The sequence below is a fragment of the Physeter macrocephalus genome, chromosome 2 (genome assembly GCF_002837175.3).
Source record: "Physeter macrocephalus isolate SW-GA chromosome 2, ASM283717v5, whole genome shotgun sequence".
Classification (NCBI taxonomy): domain Eukaryota; kingdom Metazoa; phylum Chordata; class Mammalia; order Artiodactyla; family Physeteridae; genus Physeter; species Physeter macrocephalus.
In genome coordinates, this window is record NC_041215.1 from 122506369 (window position 1) to 122530489 (window position 24121).

The following is a 24121-nucleotide window of genomic DNA, read 5'->3' on the forward strand; positions in this document are numbered from 1 at the left end:
TAATAAGAACTTGCTGTATAAAAAAATAAATAAAATAAAATTCAAAAAAAAAAGCTAAACACAATTTTTTAAAAAAATAAATAAATATTGTTGTCCCAATCAGTTGCTCACATCCTATCCACCATCTCCAGCTTTCTTCCCTTAGGGAAGACGATAGAAACTTGCTCAAATGACCCATGTTATAAGATATCATCTTTTGCCTCATATCTGGACCAACAATTGACAACAATTAACAAACTAAGATTAAACCTAGGTTAAGTGGATGAGAGGGATAGTATCTGCTATTTGATTTGAAAATACAAACTCTGTATTGGAGTTCCACTTTTATTCTGTTTTGGAAAGCAAGGGCTGTAAGAAAAGACATTGAATTTCACCTGGAAGCTTCGGCCGAATCAATGGTTTAAATACTAGGAAGGGTTAATTCGGCCACACCCCATAGTCACTGGTAAACTGAATTTGGAATGTGAGCTCTGGGGCAGCCAGAGATGTCTGGGACAAGATGCATTCGAGATTACTGGGAACTTTCCACTGGCAGTCACATCCCGCCTCTCCCTGCTCGAGCTCCTGGGGCTTTGGTGCGCTGAGAGGTGTAGGATACTGGTTGGCCCAAACCCTTTGATTTTCCAAGACTGTCAGTTTTGTCCTCATCTCAAAAAAATGCATCATTTTTGTTTTTAAAAATATATACCACATGCAAATGAGAAAGTGTGGTTTTAGAAAGGAAACAAGATGAACAAATGGAAAATTATCAGACACTCCATGACCTTTCTCAGGATTATTCTTCCAGCCCTTCTACCTCCCTGTCCTAATAAGGTAGCTATTAACCACTCAGTGTTATTTAGATATAAATCAGTTAAAATTAAATAAAATTTAAAATTCACTTCCTCATTCACACTAACTACTTTTCAAGTATTCAGTGGTGCTTGCGTCCTCTTGGCTAATGCATTGGATGGTGCAGATAAAGACCACTGCCATCACCTCAGAAAGTTCTCGTGGATAGTACTCCTGGAGAGACACCAACCACTGTCCATTCCAGAGTCTTCTATCTTGCTCAAGTCATTCAGAGCCGATTCTTTGAATTTAGTCTTTGACTCCACTTGGAATATCAAAATAACTAAAATCCACTAAAGAAATAGTGATAGTCCTGAATGCTACAGCACATATTCTGTGGTGTGTTCAATTTCTTATTCTATTGTCTCCAAAATGTTTACCTTATAATAAGAGAAAAATTGTTACCTTCTAAATCTTGCCACCCAGCTACAAAAATGAGCCAGCTAGACCAATACTTTTTCAGGTTGGAGGATAAAATAAGGAATAAGAAGCATCTAAGGAAATTACCCAAACTCCATCTTTAATTTCACTTAAAAAAATATACCAATCACCTATTTCAGTCTGAAACCCTGAAGTAAATTATTTGGATAATTTCATGAAAGGAATATAATATTAATAGCCATGTGAATATTATTTAGACATTTCTAAACTGAAAACACGAGACATGCTCTAAAAATAAAATTACTTTTAATCCAGTTTTCTGTACCTTGGTTCAAATGTTTCTCTTCATCTGCTTCTTGTTTTGCTTTACTGTATTTACTCCGTCTATTAAAAGATAAAAAACAATATTTTCAGAAGCTGTAAAACACAAGTTCTTTACTACCATAATATAAGTCAGGCAGATATGTAATGCACATTTCACAGTTGAGAAAACTGAGGTTTATGGGAGGTGAAATAACAGGGTAAGTAACTTGTCATCGCAGAGTCCAGAGTCTCTGCACGTAACCACAGTATTAAACTCAGGTGATACAGCAAATATTTTATAATACAATTATAATTTTAAATCCCCAGGAGAAATTTATTGTATTGAAAATAGTTTAGAAGTTTACTGGCTAATTTCCCCACATACATATTCTGAATTAAACTAAGTTTCCCTAGGTGAATTCTGCATACATCAAAGGCAGTCAGTATGTGATAAGTAATAGTAAGCCCTGTTGCTTTCACCACAATAACTACTACCACAAAAAAACTCATTATCCTATTATATGATATTCTTAAAACAATAGTTTTGTGGTTATTGGCTTCAGCTGCTGCATACAAATTCCTAAATGATTAACGACAATTTAAAAGGTAAACATTTGCTTCGTACTGGATTACACTCCTTAAGAGTTTGTAGAAAACTTGCAGCAGTAAAAATAAGGATCCGGGACTTCCCTGGCGGCCCAGTGGTTAAGAATCCGCCTTCCAACGCAGGGGACTTGGGTTCGATCCCTGGTCAGGGAACTAAGATCCCACATGCCGCGGGGCAACGAAGCCTGTGCGCTCTAGAGCCCGCGTGCCGCAACTACTGACCCCGTGCGCTCAGGAGCCCATGCGCCATAACTAGAGAGAAGGCCGCGCACAGCAACGGAAGATCCCACGTGCCACAACGAAGGTCCCGCAATTAAGACCCCATGCAGCCAGATAAAAACAAAACAAAACAAAACAAAAAATAAGTTTCCATTTGTCGCCTAATTCTTTTCTCCAAAAACCAGTGTATGGTCCTACAGCTGGCTTTCTGCTCTCAGTGTCCCACAGGAGTGAGACCAGGCTTGGTTATAAAAAGTCTTGGGAAAAAGAAATCTTGAGTATATATAATTTTTGAATCTTTATACATTATACCTAGACACATATATGTGTCTATGTGTATGTATGTTAAATTGGAAAATCAACTCAGTCCATATTAGAACTCTGTAAAGTTGGAAGATGAGACCATATTAGTGAATAAAATATGTACATGTATGTTTCTGTCAAAAATGTCAAGTTTATATTGCAGTTTATAATCGTCTTGTAATTTTCTTAGAGGTTTAAAGATGAGGTCAGTCAAGACTCTTATAAATGAGGAAACAGGCTCTGTGGTGACAAGAGTCCCTGGCGGCCACAGGGGGTTGCAGCAGTGTGGTCCTGTCTGAATCTGATAACCTGAACCCCTGCACTTTGAACAAGTCAAGAAGGGCAGGATGGTCACGGAAAAGAGAGAGGGCCACCCAGTGCCACCAGAGAGCAGCCCAGTCATAGTCACGTGTCCCAGCTCCTCACCCATATTCCTCTCCTAATTGTCAGCAATGCAGGAACCAGCTCTGCAATCAGACCCTCAGAGCCTACAGATGTTCCTCTGTGTGTATAATTCCCTTGCAGATAATAATACTTGGCATTTTTACACTGCATTTAACTTTTCAAAGTGCTCTCATCACATATATTATCTCTTCCCCTAACTGTTTGCAAAGCAGGAACCAGCTCAGTAAACAGAGACCTCAGTTACTAGAGTTCACTTCGAAGTGCGAGTCATTCAGTCCCAAATAATAGCTTGCATTTTTACTTTGTATTTAACTTTTAAAAGAGCCTTCACGTATAACATTTCATGGCATCTTCTCAACAACCCTATGAAAGCAATCAGGCAGACAGACACATGTTCAGTCCCATTGTACAGATGAGAACATAGAGGCAGGAGGGCAAGTCATTTACCCACAACCCTCCTAGCAAATACAGGAGGAGTGTGTCTGCCCCGTCCAGCCAGCTCCCTACCTCAAATGCCTCTCCCAGCGGGGATGAAGTTATATGATGATAGCTGGTGAGAGTTAATTGTAAGTCATAGCACATTTTATATCAGTAAATTCACTTAAATTGGATTCCACTTGCTCTCAAAATGCATTGCTTCATCAAAGAAGCTAAACAGGTTTAAACATCCTGAAACCAAACATTTGTATGAAAGATGTAGTCCCCTCCAAAACTCCCCCCCCCCCTCTCCTTTTAAAGGAAATATAAGAGTGTTAGGTCAGGGACTATGAAAATAGCATTTTATGTCAGGGAAATGCGTGCCTAGGTCCCAAGGGTGTGACAGGGTCCTGCCAGCCCGGGAGACAGTATCTTATCAGAGCTCCTAAAAGCATTATCTAAAATTACAAGTATATATTTTAAACCACTTTAGATCTCGAATACTGATTTGAATTTCTTTCCTTTAAAGAAGAAAAAAATGCATCGGGCAGGGAAGCTTTTGTCCCAACTTTAAATAGTCAGAGAGTTCATCAAAAACCCTTGTAGACACCAAAAGGAGCAGCCTCAAGCAGCCCAGGAGTGTCATTTTCCATCAACATATTCATGAAATCTGTGCAAAGCCAGAGGAAATGTAAAATGGCAGGGATCATTATAAGGCTGACCTGCCCATCCCCTCCTCAGACTTCTGAACATAAAGGAGGAAGTAAATTAGAGGAGAAGGTGTATTTTTTTTTAATAAAACTCTATATTTTTATCCCCTCCCCACCAATGTTTTATGTTTTTGATGTCACAACTTACATCTTTTTATCTTGTGTATCTCTTAGCAAAGTATTGTAGTTATAGCTGTTTTTACTACTCATGTCTTTTAATCTTCATACAAGCTTTGTAAGTAATTAACCTTACAACTTTAAATTATTCTGATTTTTACTGCATATTTACCTTTACCAGTGAGATTTATACTTTCGTATGTTTTCCTGCAACTAATTAACACCCTCTTGTTTCAGCTTAAATAAGTCCTTTTAACATTTCTTGTAAGGCCAGTCTAGTGGTGATGAACTCCATTAGCTTTTGCTTGTCTGGAAAACTCTCTCTCTCTCCTTCAACTCTCTGAAGGACAGCTTTTCTGGTAGAAGGTGTATTTTTAAAGAAACTTTACTTGGAGTGTTACTTGGAGGAGAAGACCCCGGTAGAGTACAGGGAATGCTGACAAAGAAACATAGGGATTACTGTTCAAAAGCTAATTGTAGCCTATTAGCTACTTAATAATACCTTTAAAACTAAAAAGCCTGAGTCCTGCTCTACCTTTGTCACCTGATGACCCTTCCTCCTTTGGCTCAGGGTGGGACAATGTGTTCGTTATTGTCCAGAGAAAGAAAGCCTGTGGAAGCTTATCATTGGGTCAGCCAGCCCAGAGGAAACCACGTCGCCTAAAAGAGTGCTAAATTGACATCCAAGGCAGATCACCTGCGTGACAGAAGGAAACCTTTGTGGAAGATTTTCTAATTATTGAGATGTGGGCAAGCTGATTAAAAAAGGGGGGGGGCTTCCCTGGTGGCGCAGTGGTTGCGCGTCCGCCTGCCGATGCAGGGAAACCGGGTTCGCGCCCCGGTCTGGGAGGATCCCACGTGCCGCGGAGCGGCTGGACCCGTGAGCCGTGGCCGCTGAGCCTGAAATTAGAAAAAAAAAAAAAAAAAAAAAAAAGGGGGGGGGGGGGCGGGAAGGAGAGGAGTGGTTTGTGAATGAATGCTCCAGAAGGAAACATGGAACCTTTTAACTGCAGGAGGTAAAGAGACTCCTCTGCAGGTGAAACTTTGAAAGCCTGTGACTTAAGCTTGCCTCTGTCAAAGGGAGGCGGAATCAGGGTATTAACAGACATTGTCCAGGGACAGCATGAGACCCCAGCCCTGCCCTCCCAACCAATGTGTTGTTCCTGGCACCCTGACTACCCAATAAAACCAACAAAGTAGTGGAGCGAAGCGTGACAGGGCCCAGCGCGCACCTCACTTTTATTAAAATACTGACTTCCCTGATCAAGTCGATGGATTTGTTTGATGGGGCTCTCACTGTTCCAAAACTAATTAGCAAAAGGTTAAGTAATTTATTCAGCTAAAGTGCAGATTAAAGAAGACAAAGCAATGTAATAACTAGCATAGGTCCAGAAGGACACTTTCCAGCGTTTAATGGCATCACCTATGAAGATTCATCGAAGCGATTCTTCTTTTTACCCTTCCTTAAGCTGTCATTGTTCTTGCACCAAATGATGGCTAAAAGTTCTTCACGAGCAACATTTTGACATGGGTGGAATTGAACCACACGAGTGCACACAGGTTGTTTAGAAATGTTCCCGCAGTACCATCTGCCAACTAATTGTAGGAATTTACATGACTTCATCAGAGCCAATTTAGGCTAACATGTAAGTGTATTCATTCTTATGTGACCATAATATTACAATTAGGACAGCAGGGAAGATAGAGTCTGAATGGTGACTGTTTTAGCATTATGGGAACAGTTTCAGCTCCAAAGTGGAAATCGTAACCTTCCAAAGAAGATAAAACTAACTTGCAAGGTCTGACTTTATAGCATGTGTTAGATTGCACATCAGATCACACATCACAAATGGTACCAACATCATGAAGGAGACTCCTGAAGCTCTGGTTTGCTACAATTGTCAACGCTAACTTTTGATGTAGGTCAATGTTTTCAGTCCAGAAGACATTAAAATAATCTCTCTAGGCCAGTACTGGAAGTCAGGAGAGATGGACTCCTGTCCTGATCAGGCAACTAACTAGCTGTGTGACCTTGGTGCAGTTCACTGTTTAACCTCCTCTCCAGGCCTCAAGTTCCTAATATACAAGATGCCAGTAGTTTCCTACCTTGAGCCGTATGTGTACCTCCTTCACAAATTTTGCCATAGCCATTTCATTTTTTTCTTAAAATCAATTAATTCACGTCTTTAATTCAGGTAAAAGGGGTACTTTATAACCTTAACATAAATGGAAACCCAGCAGCACCAGAGATCATCAGAAGGTCAGTAGAAACGCCACCTATGGCTGGTTATCAGGCAGTACTTGTCTCTGGTCACCAAAGTGTCCTTTAGAAAAGAGGAACTCATCTTGCATTCTAGTTCTTTCTTAAAAGTGTTTCTCATACATACTGAACAATAAAATACTATTTGGGGAAGACACACTGGCCTAAAGCAACCTGAATTAATACTATTTAGGATGCTTGGAGGTAAATGGATAAAACCATTAATATAAAAGGGGGAGGTAGTTGTCAGAGGAATTTAACACAGTTGATCACTAAGATCATTAGTCCTGAGGTTATGACCTTATCGTTGCATTTTATGATGTCATTGTTAACAGTCAAAAACCACTTTTAAAAGCAATAAAGCGGTTACACCGTGGAGATAAAAAATGTGTACCTACAGGAGTATAAGGAAATGGTGCCATGTTGCCAAGAGAATGTGCATATGCAGTTTAGGAAGACTTCTAGAGACAGCATTACATAAATACAAGAAATGCTGCACCTTAAACCACCCAGATGGCAGGTACAATTACATTCTCTGAAAAGCTGACGGAATCCTTAAATTATAACGTATGTGATAAGTGACACAGGAAGACACTGATCAAAGATGCCTATAAAAAATGTAAGTTAATTTCCTCAACATAATGTGGATGGTAAAAACATACAATAAATCTAAGTCAATGTATTCTGTATATTATTTTAAATATATAAATTTAGGAATGTCATTCTTTCACTGAGATCCCCAAATGTTTACACTTCCAAGTTGGTCAAAAGAAAAAAGTGGATCTTCTCATTGGAAAAATTAAAGATTACTCTGACTTGCCTAAAGCTCATACTTCTCTATATAAAGCAAACATAATAAAATAAACAATTGCTGTAAAGAAAAAAAAAAATCCAGCAAGATACTAGCTGTGAGCCTGAGGCCATTTCCTCTTTCTTAAATGACCAATTAGCAAACAGATTTTCCTTTGAAGTAATCGGAAGGACTGAAACTTTTCTCACTGTGTGGATCTCTGCCCATCTACCTCTTAAAACAATCTCCCATGTCATCAGCAGTGTGGGGAATCACCCTATAAGGGGTCCGTCCCTCGCATCCACTCTGCCATCAACTATCCACGGCTCTAAAGGGCAAGAAGCAGCCCCATCATTTTCCAGGCTAGGATGTTTCATCTGTTGCTTTCCCAGATAGCTGGCTGCAGGGTGGTGAGATGATTTTAGGGGTACCATTTACCATCTTTCATCTGTACTCTCACTAAAAGCATGGAACACACTTTTGTCTACCCTACCTGTCTCTTCTCCTCTCACCTGTTCTTGTCCCATTGAAACATCTGCAGTCCGTTATGACAGAGCACACAGCCTGCTTGAGGAGAAGAATCAGCTGAGTGTGCATCGGCTGCTGCAAAGCCTGTCAGCTACCTGGCTCCAAGCAGCCTTTCCGTGATAGCTTTATGTCCGACACTAAAGAAGAATCAATAGGAGGCCAAGGGGTTGACATTTCATTTTCTAAGAAGGGATCCATTGAGGACCGACCAGTCACCAAGCAGTGTTTATCAGCCTTGGGAAGTAACATTTTTTTTTTAATGAGGGAGAAGGGACAAGATCATGGCTGGGTAACTTGACAGGCTCAGTTCTCTAAGGTGGGGACTCATAATTGGAAATCCGATCAATCCCGCCTTATATAATAAAGTGATCAATAAAAGCAGAAAGGAAATTAAGTCATCAAGCTTGCGATGCTATTTCCTATAGCTACAGCTTTTAATAAACTTGTCTTCCTGTATTATATTTTCATCTGCTTTTCTTTTTTTTTCTTTTGGCAAAGAAGAACATCTGAAAAAAAACGAGGTGACTTATTTCTAATTACTCCTGTCTGACTGCTGTATTTAGGATAACTTAAAATACAAAAAAAAAACAAAAAAAGTAACTCTAAAGGAAAGCCAGACTACAACTAAAGAATTCTTCCAACCAATATCTTGGTTGAGATTTGAGACGAGACCCACTTTCTGTGAACGAGTGTTCTCTCAAATGGTTCTGAACATTCTGGGGTGCTGGCTTTCAGTCAAATATTTTTTGCAGTGGCAGTTATTAATAATTTTTTCCTTAGTTTTAGACTTTTAAACAACCTTATTTTCTGATGACACAAGTTGTTTATATACACTGTAAAAATTTCAAATGCAGAAATACGTAATAACGGAAGCAAAAGCCCATGTAATTTCTATACACTCCTCACCCCACTCCTTCCTCCTGGCTATCAGATGGATATAGATTAATGCCTATAGTTCCCATGTGTTTGTGAGCCTGGCATGTGTACATGCACAAAGTCAAATGGCAATGAATAAGAAAGAGGTCCATCTTGATTGACTTCCTAAATCAAAAGCCAGGAAAGGAAAGAACTCTAGGAATTCAGATTCTGTTCAGGCCAAGTTGAAGTTTCCAAAGCCTGAGCTGTACTATTATATAGGGTACAGTGGGCATGTCTAGATGTATGTTTGTGTGTGTGTATTACAGCAACAGGGATGAGTGTTTGCGGTGGGTTTAACTCCTTCAAGACGAAATTCACTGCTCTAATCAAACAGACTTTGCACCAAAAAGAACAAACACGATGACAAATGTAGTTGCCCACACACAATAAGGAGTTGTGCTGTACTGTGCAAGACGGATCATCATTGATCTCTATATACCAGGACATTCTGGACAGTGAGAGTAGAGACATGATAGTAATAAATACGGGTGACAACTGAAACCATCCAGGCAAACTACGATATATGGTCATCACCTTAATTATAATGTACCACAAAGTGAGAGAAAATCATGGTGGCTTGCCCAGGTCAGTGGAAATAGCCAGAGGCCATGCTGTGACATCAATGAGCTCACCAACTGATGAGCCAGGAAAAGACAGTGCAACAGACAGTGGCCTGAGATCCAAGCACCGCTATTGGGGGTCCAATAACCGATCTACCACTAAAGCAATATAGTGACTCCAGACAAGGACTATACCTTTCTGAGTATCAGTTTCCTCTTCTATGACATGAAAAGATTTATATTTAAGAGGATCATTTTGACATCCCCAGGTTCTGCTTTTTTCTTAAAAGCCCCACCTTGTAAAACAGTTGATGGCATGGGGGGTGGGGGTAAAGGTTGGAGAAGGGGAAGATTCTCACACATGAGACAAAGAGCACCTAGATGTGGACACACATTGAAGATGAGCAGCTGTCTCCTCAAACCCCCTCCCCCCCCATTCTTCTGGAAGCTCCAGGCAGTGTTAATAATTGATGGAGGCAATGATAATAAGAAAAACTGGAACAAAAGAATATGCTGTCGAGCTCAGGGGTTGGCAAAGTATGGCCCTCAGCCTCCCCAGGTTCTGCTTTTTTCTTAAAAGCCCCACCTTGTAAAACAGTTGATGGCATGGGGGGTGGGGGTAAAGGTTGGAGAAGGGGAAGATTCTCACACATGAGACAAAGAGCACCTAGATGTGGACACACATTGAAGATGAGCAGCTGTCTCCTCAAACCCCCTCCCCCCCCATTCTTCTGGAAGCTCCAGGCAGTGTTAATAATTGATGGAGGCAATGATAATAAGAAAAACTGGAACAAAAGAATATGCTGTCGAGCTCAGGGGTTGGCAAAGTATGGCCCTCAGCCAAATCCAGCTCACCACCTGTTTTTGTAAATAAAGTTTTATTGTAACACACACACACAAACACACACACACACACATAAAAGAATATGCTGTCAAGCTCTTTTTATGTCTCTCTTTTCTAGACTGTTTTTCAAGTATCAAGTTAGAGTGTAAACTCTCATAGAATAAGTAATTGCTGTTTTAGATCCATTTCCATTTCCAAGAACAATGCCATGCCCACGAAGTGCTCAAAGGATACTCGCTGGAAATGTCGATGGCTTTTCCTAAGGGAAGATGGAATGCCCACTTCCTTGCTTTGGTTACTGTTATTATGAACCAAGATCATGTTGAAGTACTCTCTGTGTGACAGATTATCTACTTTGCCTATCAAAACTCTCCTGTCAATAACTCTTAGAGGCAGATATTTTATTATCCCTATTTTACAAAAAGGAAACAATGACTCAAAGAGGTGAAGTTACACAGTTGACAAATGGCAGAGCTCAAATTTGAGGTCTAAGTTTTATACGGCTTTTTTTTTTTTTGGCCTTTGGCAGTCAGTTCAGGCTTAAGAGAGGTATAAATGTAACACCTTACAGCCTAGAATATCTAGAAAGTTCCCGATGGCCTGCTTTTCAGCTTAGTTTCCCGGAATCAGCTGGGTCTTTCCAGGACTCTCAGCGGTGAGGGCTGCCACCAGGGTCCAGCCCGCAGCTCTAGCAGCGGGGTGGGGAGATCAAAGCAAAGAGGAGGGAGCTTGTGCTGCAAATGCCATGTTTATGATGCTAATCAAAAGCCTCAGCTTTGTGTGGAGGAGACAAAAAGCTCCCTCATAAAAACTGGGAAGGGGGTCAGGGGCAGCGAGTGGCTTAAGCGCTTACCTCCTGCTGATGACAAAAGCGGCGATGAGAATAACCACTAGCACCACGCTGCCGGAGACGGAGACCAGCAGGACGGTGGGGTTGGCCCCGTCTCCAACGATCCGGGAAGGCACTGGCAAAGACAGTTACACAAGGGTCACCTTGGGCAAGGTCCTAAGAGCTAGGACTTCTGACTGTCACAAGTTGCAACTCTCTGAAGCCATTTGAAATGCTCACAGCCTATTTTGCTCTACGTTAAGTATTCACACAACAGCATCTTCTAAGACAGCCTTAATGAGACAAAGACAGTCTTTTTTGGAATTGTATGAAGAACTCCAACCAGAAGGCTCTTATTAAATCCTAGGGTAACCATTTCCACTCATTGCTTTTTCTTCTTTTCCTTTCTCATCTCAGCCCAAACTCTTACTGAAGGATCTGATGAATTCCTTAGTGAGAAAGACACCTGGAAATTTCCGAAAGGACAAGCAGTTTTGAAAGACCCCTCCACTGCATCCTCACACCCCATCTATAAAAAACCTGTCTATTATTGCCCAGATCAAAAGCCACTTCCTCCTTGAAGCCTTCCAGGATAATCACGAAGGATGTCAAACCCCTTCAGATTTTATTCTAGGGTACTTTCTTTCCTTTTTCATTCATATTCTATTTAATAATTTGTGAATAAAATTACTTTCTAGAACTAACATAGAAGATTCTGCCCCACCAACTCCTTATCTAGTAGGCTCAATTTGGGTTTGTTAATTATGGAGGGGAGATGTCTTATGTAAATTGCTTATTCATAGGTATGCCCTCTATTAACATTTTGATTCAATCATCCAGTTGGTCCAACTCACAATGTTGAAAGATTGATGTAGTTGTCTACATCAATCAGCTTTTAAAAAAACTGATCTGACTTGATTTGAACAGATTCCTAGAAATAAATAGGAGAGAAAAAAAAAAAAATTGGTACCTTCTCTAATCTTCCCAGGGAGAAAACTCCTTAGCTTAATGTAAGATAGTTATGCAACTGTCCATTAGTCAGTTTGGCAATTCCAGTTTTCATGGTTTATGGAAGGCTCAACACAGGAGAAAGATAGACATTTTTCAATCATATGAAAAAACAGATCAGACACCGTTATGAAAAATGTTCTTCTCTAAATAGCAAGAGGTGTGCTAAGTTACAGACACTGGCTATCTAGTTTCAAGCAATAGCCTTTGCAACAAAATGTTTGCCTAACCAAAAATTTGTATAGCTCCTTGGTTCACCATAATGGGATTTGCCCTGGATTGTACAAAGAATCTCAGAACTCATTACCTGTGTTGGTTGTGACCTCCAGGGGCTCGCTGAAATCTCCATAGCCAGCTGCTGTCCTGGCTCGGACATGGAAAACATAGGAAGTCAGAGGGTTCAGGCCTTTGATATCCGTGTTCCTGGCAGCCGTCCTAACAATCCGATAGCTTCGTTCATTCTGATCCTACATTACGAGAGGATAAAATTAAGGAAGGTGGTGAAATAAATCCCCCACTTACTCCGATACAGTATTAAAGCAGCCAAGCCAGTCCACTCAGAGGTTGAAAGTAAATGGAGATTGATAACCTCTAAACACTATATTCAGTCCAATGTTAGAAGTACTATTACTTAGATGTTGAAAGAAATGTGGAGTTCAGGTATGATCGCTATTGACACTGACCATATCCAGATCTTTACCCATCATCTTTTTTTGAAAAGGACATTAGATGATGGTTGATGGCTTTTCTCACTCCACACCCAGCAATTTCACAGAAATAACTACTGCAAGAAGGTCCCTTTTCTTTTTCTATTTTCCATTCTAGAAAATGTCAAAAATGTTATAATCTGCTTTCAAAAAAAAAAAAATCCTGTCCCCTTTCTGCTTTTAATAAGGATGCCAATAAATGATTACCTTTAAAAAGAAAGAGAATACAATTGTTCACTTTCTAGACAACCTTGAATGCAAATAGCTCTCTTCAGAATGCTGTCCTTTAAGAGACAAGTTATTTGTAAAAAATAATGCCTTCTATAACTTTAAGAGGCTGAAGAATGTAATTTTCTTTCCTGGATTTTCTATTAAAAGTCATCAAAATCCACACCTTGATTCTGAATAGCAGTGATCTACTTAAACAGATCATTATTTCAACTTTTATGAGTCACTCTTCCTGATAGAAGGTTTATAGATAAGACCTTCTTAGCTTAGCTATCTTGATTTGCAGGACTAGAAAGAAAAAATATAGTTATATTAGAACATAATGTATTTTTTCTCTTTTTTAAAATTAGCAACTTCATACATAAAATTCATAATTGGATTTGATTGGGAAGCAAAATGCATTTGGTTTTGAGATTTACTAGTATTCCAGGACTTATAACTGACCAAAACTACAGAGAAAAAGAAAGGAAGGAAGGAAGGAGGGAAGGAAAGAGGGGTTGGGGGGAAGAAAGGAGAAGAACCTTGCTTATTCAAGTAATACCTTCTCATAATACTTGACTTCATACTCCAAGATCACCCCATTGGGCCGGTCTGGTTCCAGCCAAGCCAGAGCAACACTGTATCTTGTAACTTCTTTAGCCTGGACCAAAGCAATAGATGAGGGTGCTAGTGGGGGAAAAAAAAAAAAAAAAAAAAGATATCTTACTTTAGGAGGAACAATTGGTGGCATCAGTCAATAATACCATCTTTTAGAAAACTGTGAAGGATTGTCTTGTATTCCGCCAGATCCCCGTTTTCCTCTTCCCTAGTACAAAAGCATACCATTTTATGGTTCTTTCCAATATTTTTTTGTATATGGTTTGTCTTAAAAAGACAATCTCTGAAGTAGTCTGGTAAGTCCACAGGCCTTACAGTATCACCTCTACAGCACCTGCAGCCATTCCTCAGAAAGGCCGGAGGTATAGAGAATGCTATCTGCTTGTTTATTTTTTTGCAAGCCATGAAAACCTTTGGAAAATCTCCTCTTAAGCTCAGAGAAACTGCATCTCATCCTACCTCCAAAGAATTGAGTGTCCTGTTATTGGTCTTTAATTTTATACAAGAGACTTCGCAAGTCTTCCAAGGGTACTATAGGGAACGCCAGAAGGCAAACAATTTACATACTTTACAATATAAATAAAAGTATTGCTTAATTACAGTAAGAGTTTCCAGTTTGAACACAACCAGGCAAATAATGAAGAACACAAATAAAGCCATGATAGTCTCTCTGGACATATATGGCATTTTGCAACTATTTTACAAGAGTTGAAATATTGCTTCTGCCTGCTGAGTAGCAAACCTTCTTCTTTCCACTGAGAAAGACACAAAAGGCGTCCTCCACCGGGTGTATTATCAGGGATGGAGAGCAGAAACTTTTTTATCAACCCAGGCTGCCTAACCCTTGCTTCTCCACTGTGGTGGTCGCGTCTCCAGCCAGCTGTTACCGAGCTCTGCGGTGACCAACGATGGCACAAATGTGCCATCTCCAGGAAGAAGAGGGAGCGTTCGCGAAATCTGTGATCTTATCTAACAAAGCTGCTACAGAACCAGATAGTAGAGGTTTTCCTTAACTGAACGTCTATTTTTATTCAGTCTCAAATTGTGAATATATATGAAAACAAACGTCCAAAAGTGGCCACTGAGGGCAACAGAGTAGTGCTGGGTTATCTCTCCTGCTCTTCCCCAACACCCACAACTGCCAAATCCTAACTCAGAGGAAGAAAAGGAGAAAAAGTAAAATAAATTATCTGAAAATGGAACGGGACTAGCTGCAAACCCTCTGATCACATCTGACAGGTATGCTGGTGGCAAGGGACGCAACCAGAGACTCCAAAGTTACACGTCACACAAGGGGATCTTCCTGCTAAAGCTAATCCAGCAGAGAGCACCTCTTGGAGGGGACCCTCTGACAGCCTGGCATCTCTGTGAGGGGTGCCTTGAGATGGTAACACACATGCGCGCACGCACACACACACACACACTCTCTTCCCTATTTCTCCTTCTCCTTTTCCCCCCACCCCCGCCCCCAAAGCTATTCCAGATTGGATCTCAGGCATAAACACAAGTGAAGTTTCGATACAGTAAATAGATACATCCTCCATCAAAGGCAACCCCAATGTTAGTAATAGCAAACTGAGTGAACAGAGAGACATGCAACAGACATATGAAAGCCACTTCTGAACACCTGAGGATAATGAGAACCAGAAATGCGCTCATTAGCTGTGCTAAGGCTCCCCTGCAGCACCCCCCCCATTTTCTCTCTCTCTTTCTTTACTGGTTGACACAGAGCCATTGTCCAGCACAACGCAAGGAGTGACTTTCTTAAATACAGAGGTAGCAAGGAGGCTAGGAAGGTTGCCTGGCTGTGAAAAGCCATTTCACTCCAGTTAATAAATATATGGCCTAACAGAGCACTTTAGCATCCACTCCATAAAAAGGGGCTCTCCCAACTCTCATGTTCAGGATTGGGAAATGAAATAGAAAAGTGAGGCCGTTAGAAAAAAAGCAGGAGGGAGGAAAATCATAAAGTTATAAAATGAACTTACGCTCAGAAATGTTCTGGATCAGATCCTGATCAGACAGATTTCTCGGGAAAGAATTGCCTGGCTGCCCTTGGAGTGAGCGCACTGATGAACTAAGACGGTTTCTCTCTGGTTGGGTTATCCCTAAATTATTGCATGTGGGAAATGAACCTGATTTCCATTTCGGGAGTTGGAGCGGCAGTGTTCCTGTGGCCATTCAAAGCGCATATGAGCTCCACCGAGCGCTCACAAAATCTCAGACAGGCAGTTAACAATACCATCGTGTTAACTAATCAGATATTCCCAATGCAGCCCTACTTGGAAAATTCATAGGCACAAACGTGAAAATAAACCGAGAGTGTATGCTTACTCAGCTGTTATAAAAATGGAGGAAAATGAGATTAAAGAGGAAAGGAGAATAAATCATTGTAATTTATAAAAAGTATGATGCTGTGTGGCTGTAAAGTCTGAATTCTTTCCAAACAGCTCTTTTTCAGAAGAGCATTTTTATCAGGCCATAGTGACAAAAGCAACCCATGACCAAGTGAGATGGAGAATCAGACTTAAAACAGGGACGCGCGTTATAGTCAATAGGGCAGTTATTCCTCCCCCTGGAGAAGAGCTTCTTAACTTCTTTGGCAAGAAAAGCACCAGTGTGGGAAAAACTGGGCTTTGCCACACTGCCACTTTGGAGAGAAGATGCCCTCCATGTGACAAGCCGCATAAGGGTTCTTTCCTCGCCTTTTCTACCCTGCTTCCAATACAGACTCCAACTCTACATCTAGAAGCCATCACCGTGCCTTGTGTGCCTGCCTGTGGCTCATTTCGCTACAGGAGGCATTTGGCAATGGCATTTCTCCATCATTTCCCTCCCCCAGGGGTTCCCAAGCATCAGTCTTCTCATGACACCCAAGTAACTGCTGCCACATCCCCCTGCAACTTGGACTATGGTTTAAATAACAATTATCTTAAGACGACATATTTTATTTCTCGAAAGAAAATGTCCCTCTAGAGTTATCATGTGAAATCAATGGCAAGTAACCATACAAATAAAAATAATATATACATTAAAGAATATGTAATAATAGTATAATTAATACAATGTAAAAAAAATACATAAATGCTCTTGCCTCTCTATGCTTTGCCAAAAAAAGAGATCAGCCAGTGTTAGAGAAGCAGTAAGGATAATCCTGACACCAATTTGAGATTCTGACCTTAGAGAAATCAGAACTGAGAGAGAATGGAAAAGGAACTAACTTTCACACAGCGCAACTCAGTATTACATAACGTCCCATCTGGGTCTCCCCTAAAATCATCTCTGATGCCACCATTGGTATGTTTCCACACTTTGGTAAACACGGCCAAACCCTACTCGGTTTAGAAGTGTTTTGGATCCTGAGTCCCAGTACCTCAGGGCTCTGCCCTTTGCCAACAGAATTAGAAGAGGAGATAAAAGACTAATAAAATAACAGATTGAACACTCGTCCCAGATACATGGTTTAACAGGAGCTTTGACAAATCAGTGCCTTAGTTCAAAAGAAGGCTTCTCATCACACTGGGAATTTTGGTACACATAAAAAGACCAAGCAGAAGAAAGGTCCTGCTTGCCTCCCAGTTTACATTCCCAAACCTTATGGAGACTTGGCTCTTCCTCCGTACTGACTCATCCACTAACCACAAACTTAATGGGCACCAATGGAACACAGCAGAGATGGAAACGGGCAAACAAAGCTAAATGAAGTACAATCTTTGGTTTCCAATTAAGTGCCATCTTATCCTTTAGCCTCTTAACTGCAAAAACAAAAACAAAAACAAAAACAGAATTTTTTAATAGTCTTACAGAGAAGACACTCTTTAGTGTCAACCCAGAGAATCCATTTTCTAGAACTCAAGAAACAGTTCCTGCTAACCTTCTTATCCAAGTTTTATCATGGCAATGGGGAGAAGTAAGAGGCTTCCTCATTATACTATGTCTTCAGACACATAACACACCTGCAGAAGAGAGAGAAGCTAGGAGGAAGCTGAGGGTGGATGTAAGTATGCTCATTACAGGAAAAAGGCACATCTTAGACTGAAAGGCATTCCTCCCTACCCACAGACTTCCTTCATAAAAGAGATGTTTGCTTTAAGGAAACTTTTGTGCCCCTGGACATAAGCAGGCTTCCTTTAATGGCTAGAATTTTGACATAACACACAACCAGAAGAGCTGGCCGTGCTAGTTCACAGCAGTGTGGTTAGAGAATCATGACGGATGGATGCAAAAATCACGAAGGCAAGAACTCCTGAAGGGTAGTTTCTAAAGAAAGATTTGTGATTTCATTCACATCAGCCCTTAATTTTCAAATTTTTAGAGCAGAATTTTCAATGTCCATTTTCCTGTCCTGAGATGCAGATGTCTGAGACCACCTTTTCCTATTACTCTCAAAGGGATTTCAGTAGTTTTGAATCCAAAACGTGGCCTCCATTTCCTCTTCTTTTTACTTACAAATCATGCTGACACATCAATCATCATTCAATCATTCTACAAATGTCCTTTAAGCCTTTGCTTGAGGAACTTAAAGTAGAGCTAAATAGGCATTTATGTTTTAAAACTTAAACAGTACTTGACTAAACAGACAGTAACTGGGGTAAGAAGCCAGAATGTAGAGGAGTGCATTGTGGATTACAGAAAGAACCATGGAGGATTTGGACTAAGGTTGGGGAAGTGTGGTCCAGATTGATTTGTTGGGGCAAACAAGAAGCAGAAAGGGGAGAGGATGGCTGATCAGAGCTGCACTGCTGCACATGTGACTGGAAAGTTCAGGAAATCACTAGCACCTTGGTTCTGTGCGGGCAGAGGACTCATCTAGGACACATGAAATGAGGTTAACGATGAAAAAGCATCCTGATCCACGCGAAGTAGTCTTCATTTTACTAATTTGATGGGAGAAATCAATGAATTTAAAAAGGATTTTGGATAAAAATCCAAGTTTGAAATTTACTAGCTGCCATCTTGGACAAGTTACTCAAGTTTCCTTGCCTCCATTCTCCCATCCGTAAAACACCTTCCTTTCAGATACAAGCATGTAGGCTATTAGAATGTACAACCTATAAGCACAAGACTTATCTCTATATGCCCGCTATTCAAGATCTTGTCTGGCACACAGTGGGTGCTCAATAAATTTGTCGAATGAATAAAGGTGAATTAAATGTTTAAACAGACCTGAAAAAACTCTTTGTAGCCAGCAAAATGTTTTCTAAATATAAAGTATCAGAAGTAAGTCAGCCCTAAAACAACTTTATATCTGCACCTGTTTCAGATGACCTTTTGTGGGTTTGGTGTTGCTATTTAGGTTAACTAAGATATTGACAATCAGGAGTGAAGCAATTGACAATTCGAATTTTAAATGGAGTCTCTGTTTCCTAAGGGGTTTTTGGCGCTTCTGAACTTTTGTCGAATGCACAGGCTGTAAAATGTCATTCAAAAGTAAGTTAACATTAAAACTAGTTTTCATTGCACCTGTTACCGACAGCATTTTGAGAAACTGCTCTTTCCCTGGATGAGGGCGTTCGTTGACAATATGTTTGGTATTTCTCCTCTGTATCTGGAGGGTATATGCAAATAGCTTTCCGGACTTCCTAACTACAAAGGTGAGTGCTGTTGAGATTCCCTTCAAGTTAGACTCCATAAGAGGCCCAAGCAGCCCCCTAGTTTGACAAGTCCAGAGTTATCTCTGAAGACTCACTAGTGTAAGCAAAGTCACCACCGGGGGCAGCCCTTAGTACCGCATATATCCTTGAAATCCCACAGAAAGGACATCATTGTTGAAGTGTCAGGGTAACCAAGTAGAGTGCCCTCTGCAGTCAGGGTAGGGACAGCAAGATTAAGCATGTGAAACAGATGGTCTTTCCATGCACCCACTGGAAACAAGTAAAATGGTAGGAAAATATCACTTTTTAAAGATGGAGCAAAAACTCAAGAGGATAAAAGGAAACTTTTACCGAAGCTTGAGGCTGAATGATCTGAGCTTTCCACTAGGAAGCCAAGATACACTCTCTCCCCATCAAATAATTCTGTATTCAAAATAATACATACCCTTGAGAAACTGAGAATGCTTTCTCCGTAGAATCCGCATTGGCTATGTACCTGTGATTACTTTTGGTTTGAGAGCAGACCACAGCGCATCCAGAAGGCACAGGTGGGTTTTATCTCTATGTGTGTTTTGGATAAACAGAAATAGCATAGATTCGGGGCTCCATCACGACTTTCTAACAGTCGTGCGTCTCACAATGAAGAATTACAGGAGGTGCTTTGATGTCAAACAGAGGTGGCTCCTTTTAGGAAAATGGTAAATTTCACCTTCTTTGGTTCAAAGCTCAGCAGTTCTAACCGCTCCCCACTGACGTGAATGCTGCAATTTTCTTTTATTCACTTCCTCAATGACTTGCCATCAAACACCTACAAGTCATTTTACTGCAGCAGTTTGGTCCTTGTGACACCCCAATAGGATGAAGAGAAAAAGAGACATGGAGAAAAGAAAGGGAGGAAGGAGTCACTATAGTCTTTCACTTGTGGGCTGTAAAACTGTCTTCTTGGGTCCTGCATCACAAGCGTTGAATTATAAAGAGTTTGGGGGACTTTGGGTGGGGAACACAGCTGAAAAAGACCCACTGCATTTCATTACTGGCTCAAATTAGCGGGGAGAAAGGAATAAGGCAGGAAATAGATGCAACAAAAGGTCTCCAGCCTGTGGACAAGGAAGAGTGAAAATGGCCCTTTATGGACCTTAAGAAACTTAAAGGCAAGGATGCCAGTGGTTCTCAAGCCCATAGTTTGGAGGGAAGCCGTGTTTAACCTCAGCAGAGTTTTGTTTCCCTCCCCAGGATCTGAATTTAAAGAGGTGATGTTTACTTAAGGGGTCTTTCCCTGATAGGAAAAATAAACCCACAGTTTATACATAGCTCTGATTAATGCAAATAGCATATTTAGATTGAATTATTCGGAGCTTAAGGTGGTTTTTGTTCCCTCTTTCTTTCTCATTTCAACGCCACAGCTCTGATTTGCTCTTTATCAAAGGTTGGTGCATTTTAAAATGCTGTCAAGCATCAAAATTAAACGCTTCAGAGCACTAATGATATCCTTGTGATTAAGGGTTTTGCCGTCGCAGAGATGCTAAGAACTCGGGTGCTAATATTAATTGCTGTCTTCCACATCCCACCAAAGGGAGGACAGGATTCTTCCTCTGAGCTTTGCACTACCTATGGCACCAAACACCACTGAGCAACTTTTATTTTTTACCTTGATATTGCAGTAGTTCATAGCGCTCAACAGTGCACAGAGTGCTTTCCTAGACACACGATCTTGTTTGCACTACATTCAGACGACCAGCTGGATTAGCCCCTCTGCTAATCCTTAGATAAAAATCATTAAAAGACTCAATCCCTATCCACCCTCCCCTGAATACATCACTGATGTTGTAAGAACTCAGCTCTGCACCCCATAGCTTTTAGCTGCTGTACCATTAATAAGTACCTAAGCACATTTTCTCAGAGTCAAGAAGTGAAATTGTTTGTAAAACAAACAGACAAAAGGTATGGAAGAACCTGATTATTTTAAAATTGATATGGAATTATTTTCCTATTCAACCAGAGACGTGGAGCCAAATTCTCAACTAAAGTCTTCAGGAGACCGAATTAAAGGAAGTTCATTTATATTTAAATATGGAAATATTAATATTAAGCTTATACTTAAAACGTATGAGGGATGCACTTTTTTTTCCCATAAAATGATTTCCAAGGTCAGTACATACAGAATCTATTTTAAACAAATACTATAACATAAAGCAGGGTACAGTAACATTTACCAAAAGATACAACAGACCTGTGCTTGCAGTGAGGGACGGAATCTGATCTGGGGACATTAATGGTGCTTTAACTAAGTGATCCAAGAGCAAGACTTTACAAAGCGTTTTAACTCAGACCCTTATTTCTGCAGAGAAGTGGGTGGCAGATTATCTCAGGCAAATTCTTTATAGAGAGCTATCACCCACATTTTAAATAATGGAATGTGATGCAATTCTTAGCCTTTACATTAAGTGTTTGCATACAGAAGTTGAAGGTCTTGGGATAGGCCTCTGTGGCTAACGGCCCCAAAATGGGAGTTCCCCTCCCATAAATGTTTCTGGGATGGAGCTGCTTAGACAAGGTCTACATTTCCTAGATCTCTTCACATGTAGGATGGTTCACGTCCCTGAGTTCTGGGTGTGGGCTGCAGTAGTGACTCCCCTTCTAGATCTATCACATAAATAGCTCCCTTGGGACTCTCCATCCTCTCTAACCCACAATCTACCAGCTCCATGTTGGTGCTCAGGTCCATCTTGGAAGCTCCCCATAGACCCTCCCCCTCTTCACCACCAGCTGGATGTGACTTGAGCAGGAAACAATCTTCTATCGTGTTAACCTGCTAACTGACATTTGGGGTGACAGCAGCCCATTCAGGTAAAGTGGAGCCATTCAGGGTAAAAAGGGGCATCTTCATCTACAGATGGTCCGAGACTTACGATGACTGTGGTTCGACCTGCTATTTTTCGACTTTATGATAGCGTGAAAACAATGCGCGTTCAGTCGAAACCGTACTTCGAATTTTGGATTTTGATCTTTTCCCGGGCTAGCAGACATACTCAGAAAATCGTTCTGATTTTCACTTTCAGTATTCAATAAATTCAACACTTTATTATAAAATAGGCTTTGTGTTAGATGATCTCTGCCCCACGTAAGTGTTCTAAGCACACCTGAGGTGGGTGAGGCTAAGCTGTGATGTTTGATAGGTTAGGTGTATTCGATGTATTTTCAACTTACAGTGAGTTTATTGGGGAGTGACCCCATTATAAGTCGAGGAAGAGCTGCCATAACATCTTCATACAGTAACTAACTAAAATAAAGTGTAGGAGTACCGTGGCCTGCAGAAGATTGAGCTGCACTTGAAAGCTGCCTGAACGGTCTCCCTCTTGGAAACTCCAGCTCCTGGGCACCCACAGCGAGCGGAGAGCCACTTGTTTGTGAGACACTGGTCGAGTGCTGCCCTGGGGGTCAACAATGCCAGGAACAGACTGTGCAGCTTTGCAGGGACACAAGACACAAGCACAGCCCCGGATCTTCTAACAGTGACTGAATTCCACAGAATCACGAAATGTTGGGCAGAAAAGATTCAGCTGAGCTTGCTTTAATGGGAAATGGGAAAAGACAGCAGGGTTCTCAAAATGGCTTGGTTTAGTTTTCTTTTTAGAAAAGAGTTTAGTCTTCATTGCATAGCTGACAGCTCATGCAGGTAAAGACTTGGGCCACGTGAATCAGAGCTAAACCGAGAAGAATGGGCAAAGGAGCAAAAATATGCTTTTGGCCTCCTCTGCAAGGCACTTTCACACATTTAACATCATTTAATCCTTGCAACTCTCTGAAGTCCACAGTTATCATTAGCACCTTTGATTTTCTATTTGGAAACTCCTGCAGCACAAAGGAAATGAACTGATTTGACCTAAGCTATAAAATGAGATTTTTAAACCCAAATCTGCCTGACTCAAAAGTATGTGATCCTCTCTCCGTATCATATGTCTGTAAACACACACACTCAACTAGCGTTTATGGAGTAACTAGTAAGTGCCAAGCATTGTTTTCAATCTCTTGCGTGGATTAATTCATGTAATCCTCACAAATACCCTCTGAGGCAAGGTACTATTATTATTTCCATTTTATAGATTAGAAACACAAGGTAAAGAAAGTGTGAACAACTTGCCCCAAGTTGTAGCTTGTAAGTGATGAATTCAAAGGTCAGGACCTAGAGCCCACATTTTCAACCACTGATCTCTAAAAGCCTCTAGTCTCTCCCCTTCTCTCACTGATAAGAAATTAGAGATTTGAAGCCTAAATGGCCTCTTCTTCCACAGCATCAGCTGCATAAGTAACAGAGCAAATGTTAGGTCTGCTATATGTTAGGTTCAGGGCCATCTATGTACATTGTTGGTTGCCAGAAATCCAGAGATAAATTAGACATGATGCCCGTTAATAGACAAAGTGTAAGGCTTTGGTGATGAATCATCTCAGAACTACCTACAGAGCTAAGAAGAGAATCACCTGAAACTGAAAATTTAATTACAAAATAAAATAATAGTATTTGGAGTTAAGGAAGAAGTGGGGGGCAAAAGGCAGGCAGGCTTCTGGAAGGTTGGCAATGTTCTTCTATTCTTTGACCTGGTTGCTGGTCACAGAGATGTTTGCTTTGCGATAATTCATTGACAATACATTTGTCTTGTCTATTTTTCTGTGTGTGTATATATTTTTCAATGAAAAGGTTAAAGAACAAATAAAAGTGTTAGCTAAGAGTATAAAAGATGGAATATTAAAATTAATAATAGAAAGACCCATTCACAATTTTTAGTTAACCCTCTGGGGTAAAAAAATCTGAAAGTGCCATGAAAGATGCAAATTTTTGCAAATTAGGGCTTTTATAACTATTTAATCACTATATTTAATACCTGAGCCATACAGCAATTGCTGCTTTCCGCAGTAAAGAAAATGCATTCTTTAAATGCCTGTTTTTCTTTTCAAAATAACTCTCTTG

At 40.6% G+C, this 24121-nt stretch overlaps 1 protein-coding gene across 3 annotated transcripts in view; it reads right to left on the reverse strand.

Annotated features, from left to right (window-relative positions):
• Positions 1–24121, reverse strand: part of EPHA4 (EPH receptor A4) — a 135174-nt gene that overhangs the window by 16245 nt on the left and 94808 nt on the right. For 2 of the 3 annotated variants that reach the window (XM_007101339.3, XM_055090146.1), the window contains exons 6-9: positions 13506–13630; positions 12337–12496; positions 11046–11157; positions 1538–1596 (exon numbers count right to left, since the gene is read on the reverse strand). In XM_007101339.3, coding sequence (XP_007101401.1) covers positions 1538–1596; positions 11046–11157; positions 12337–12496; positions 13506–13630 — 456 coding nt within the window. The remainder of the gene's footprint in view (positions 1–1537; positions 1597–11045; positions 11158–12336; positions 12497–13505; positions 13631–24121) is intronic. The other variant, XM_055090147.1, reaches the window with a different exon arrangement.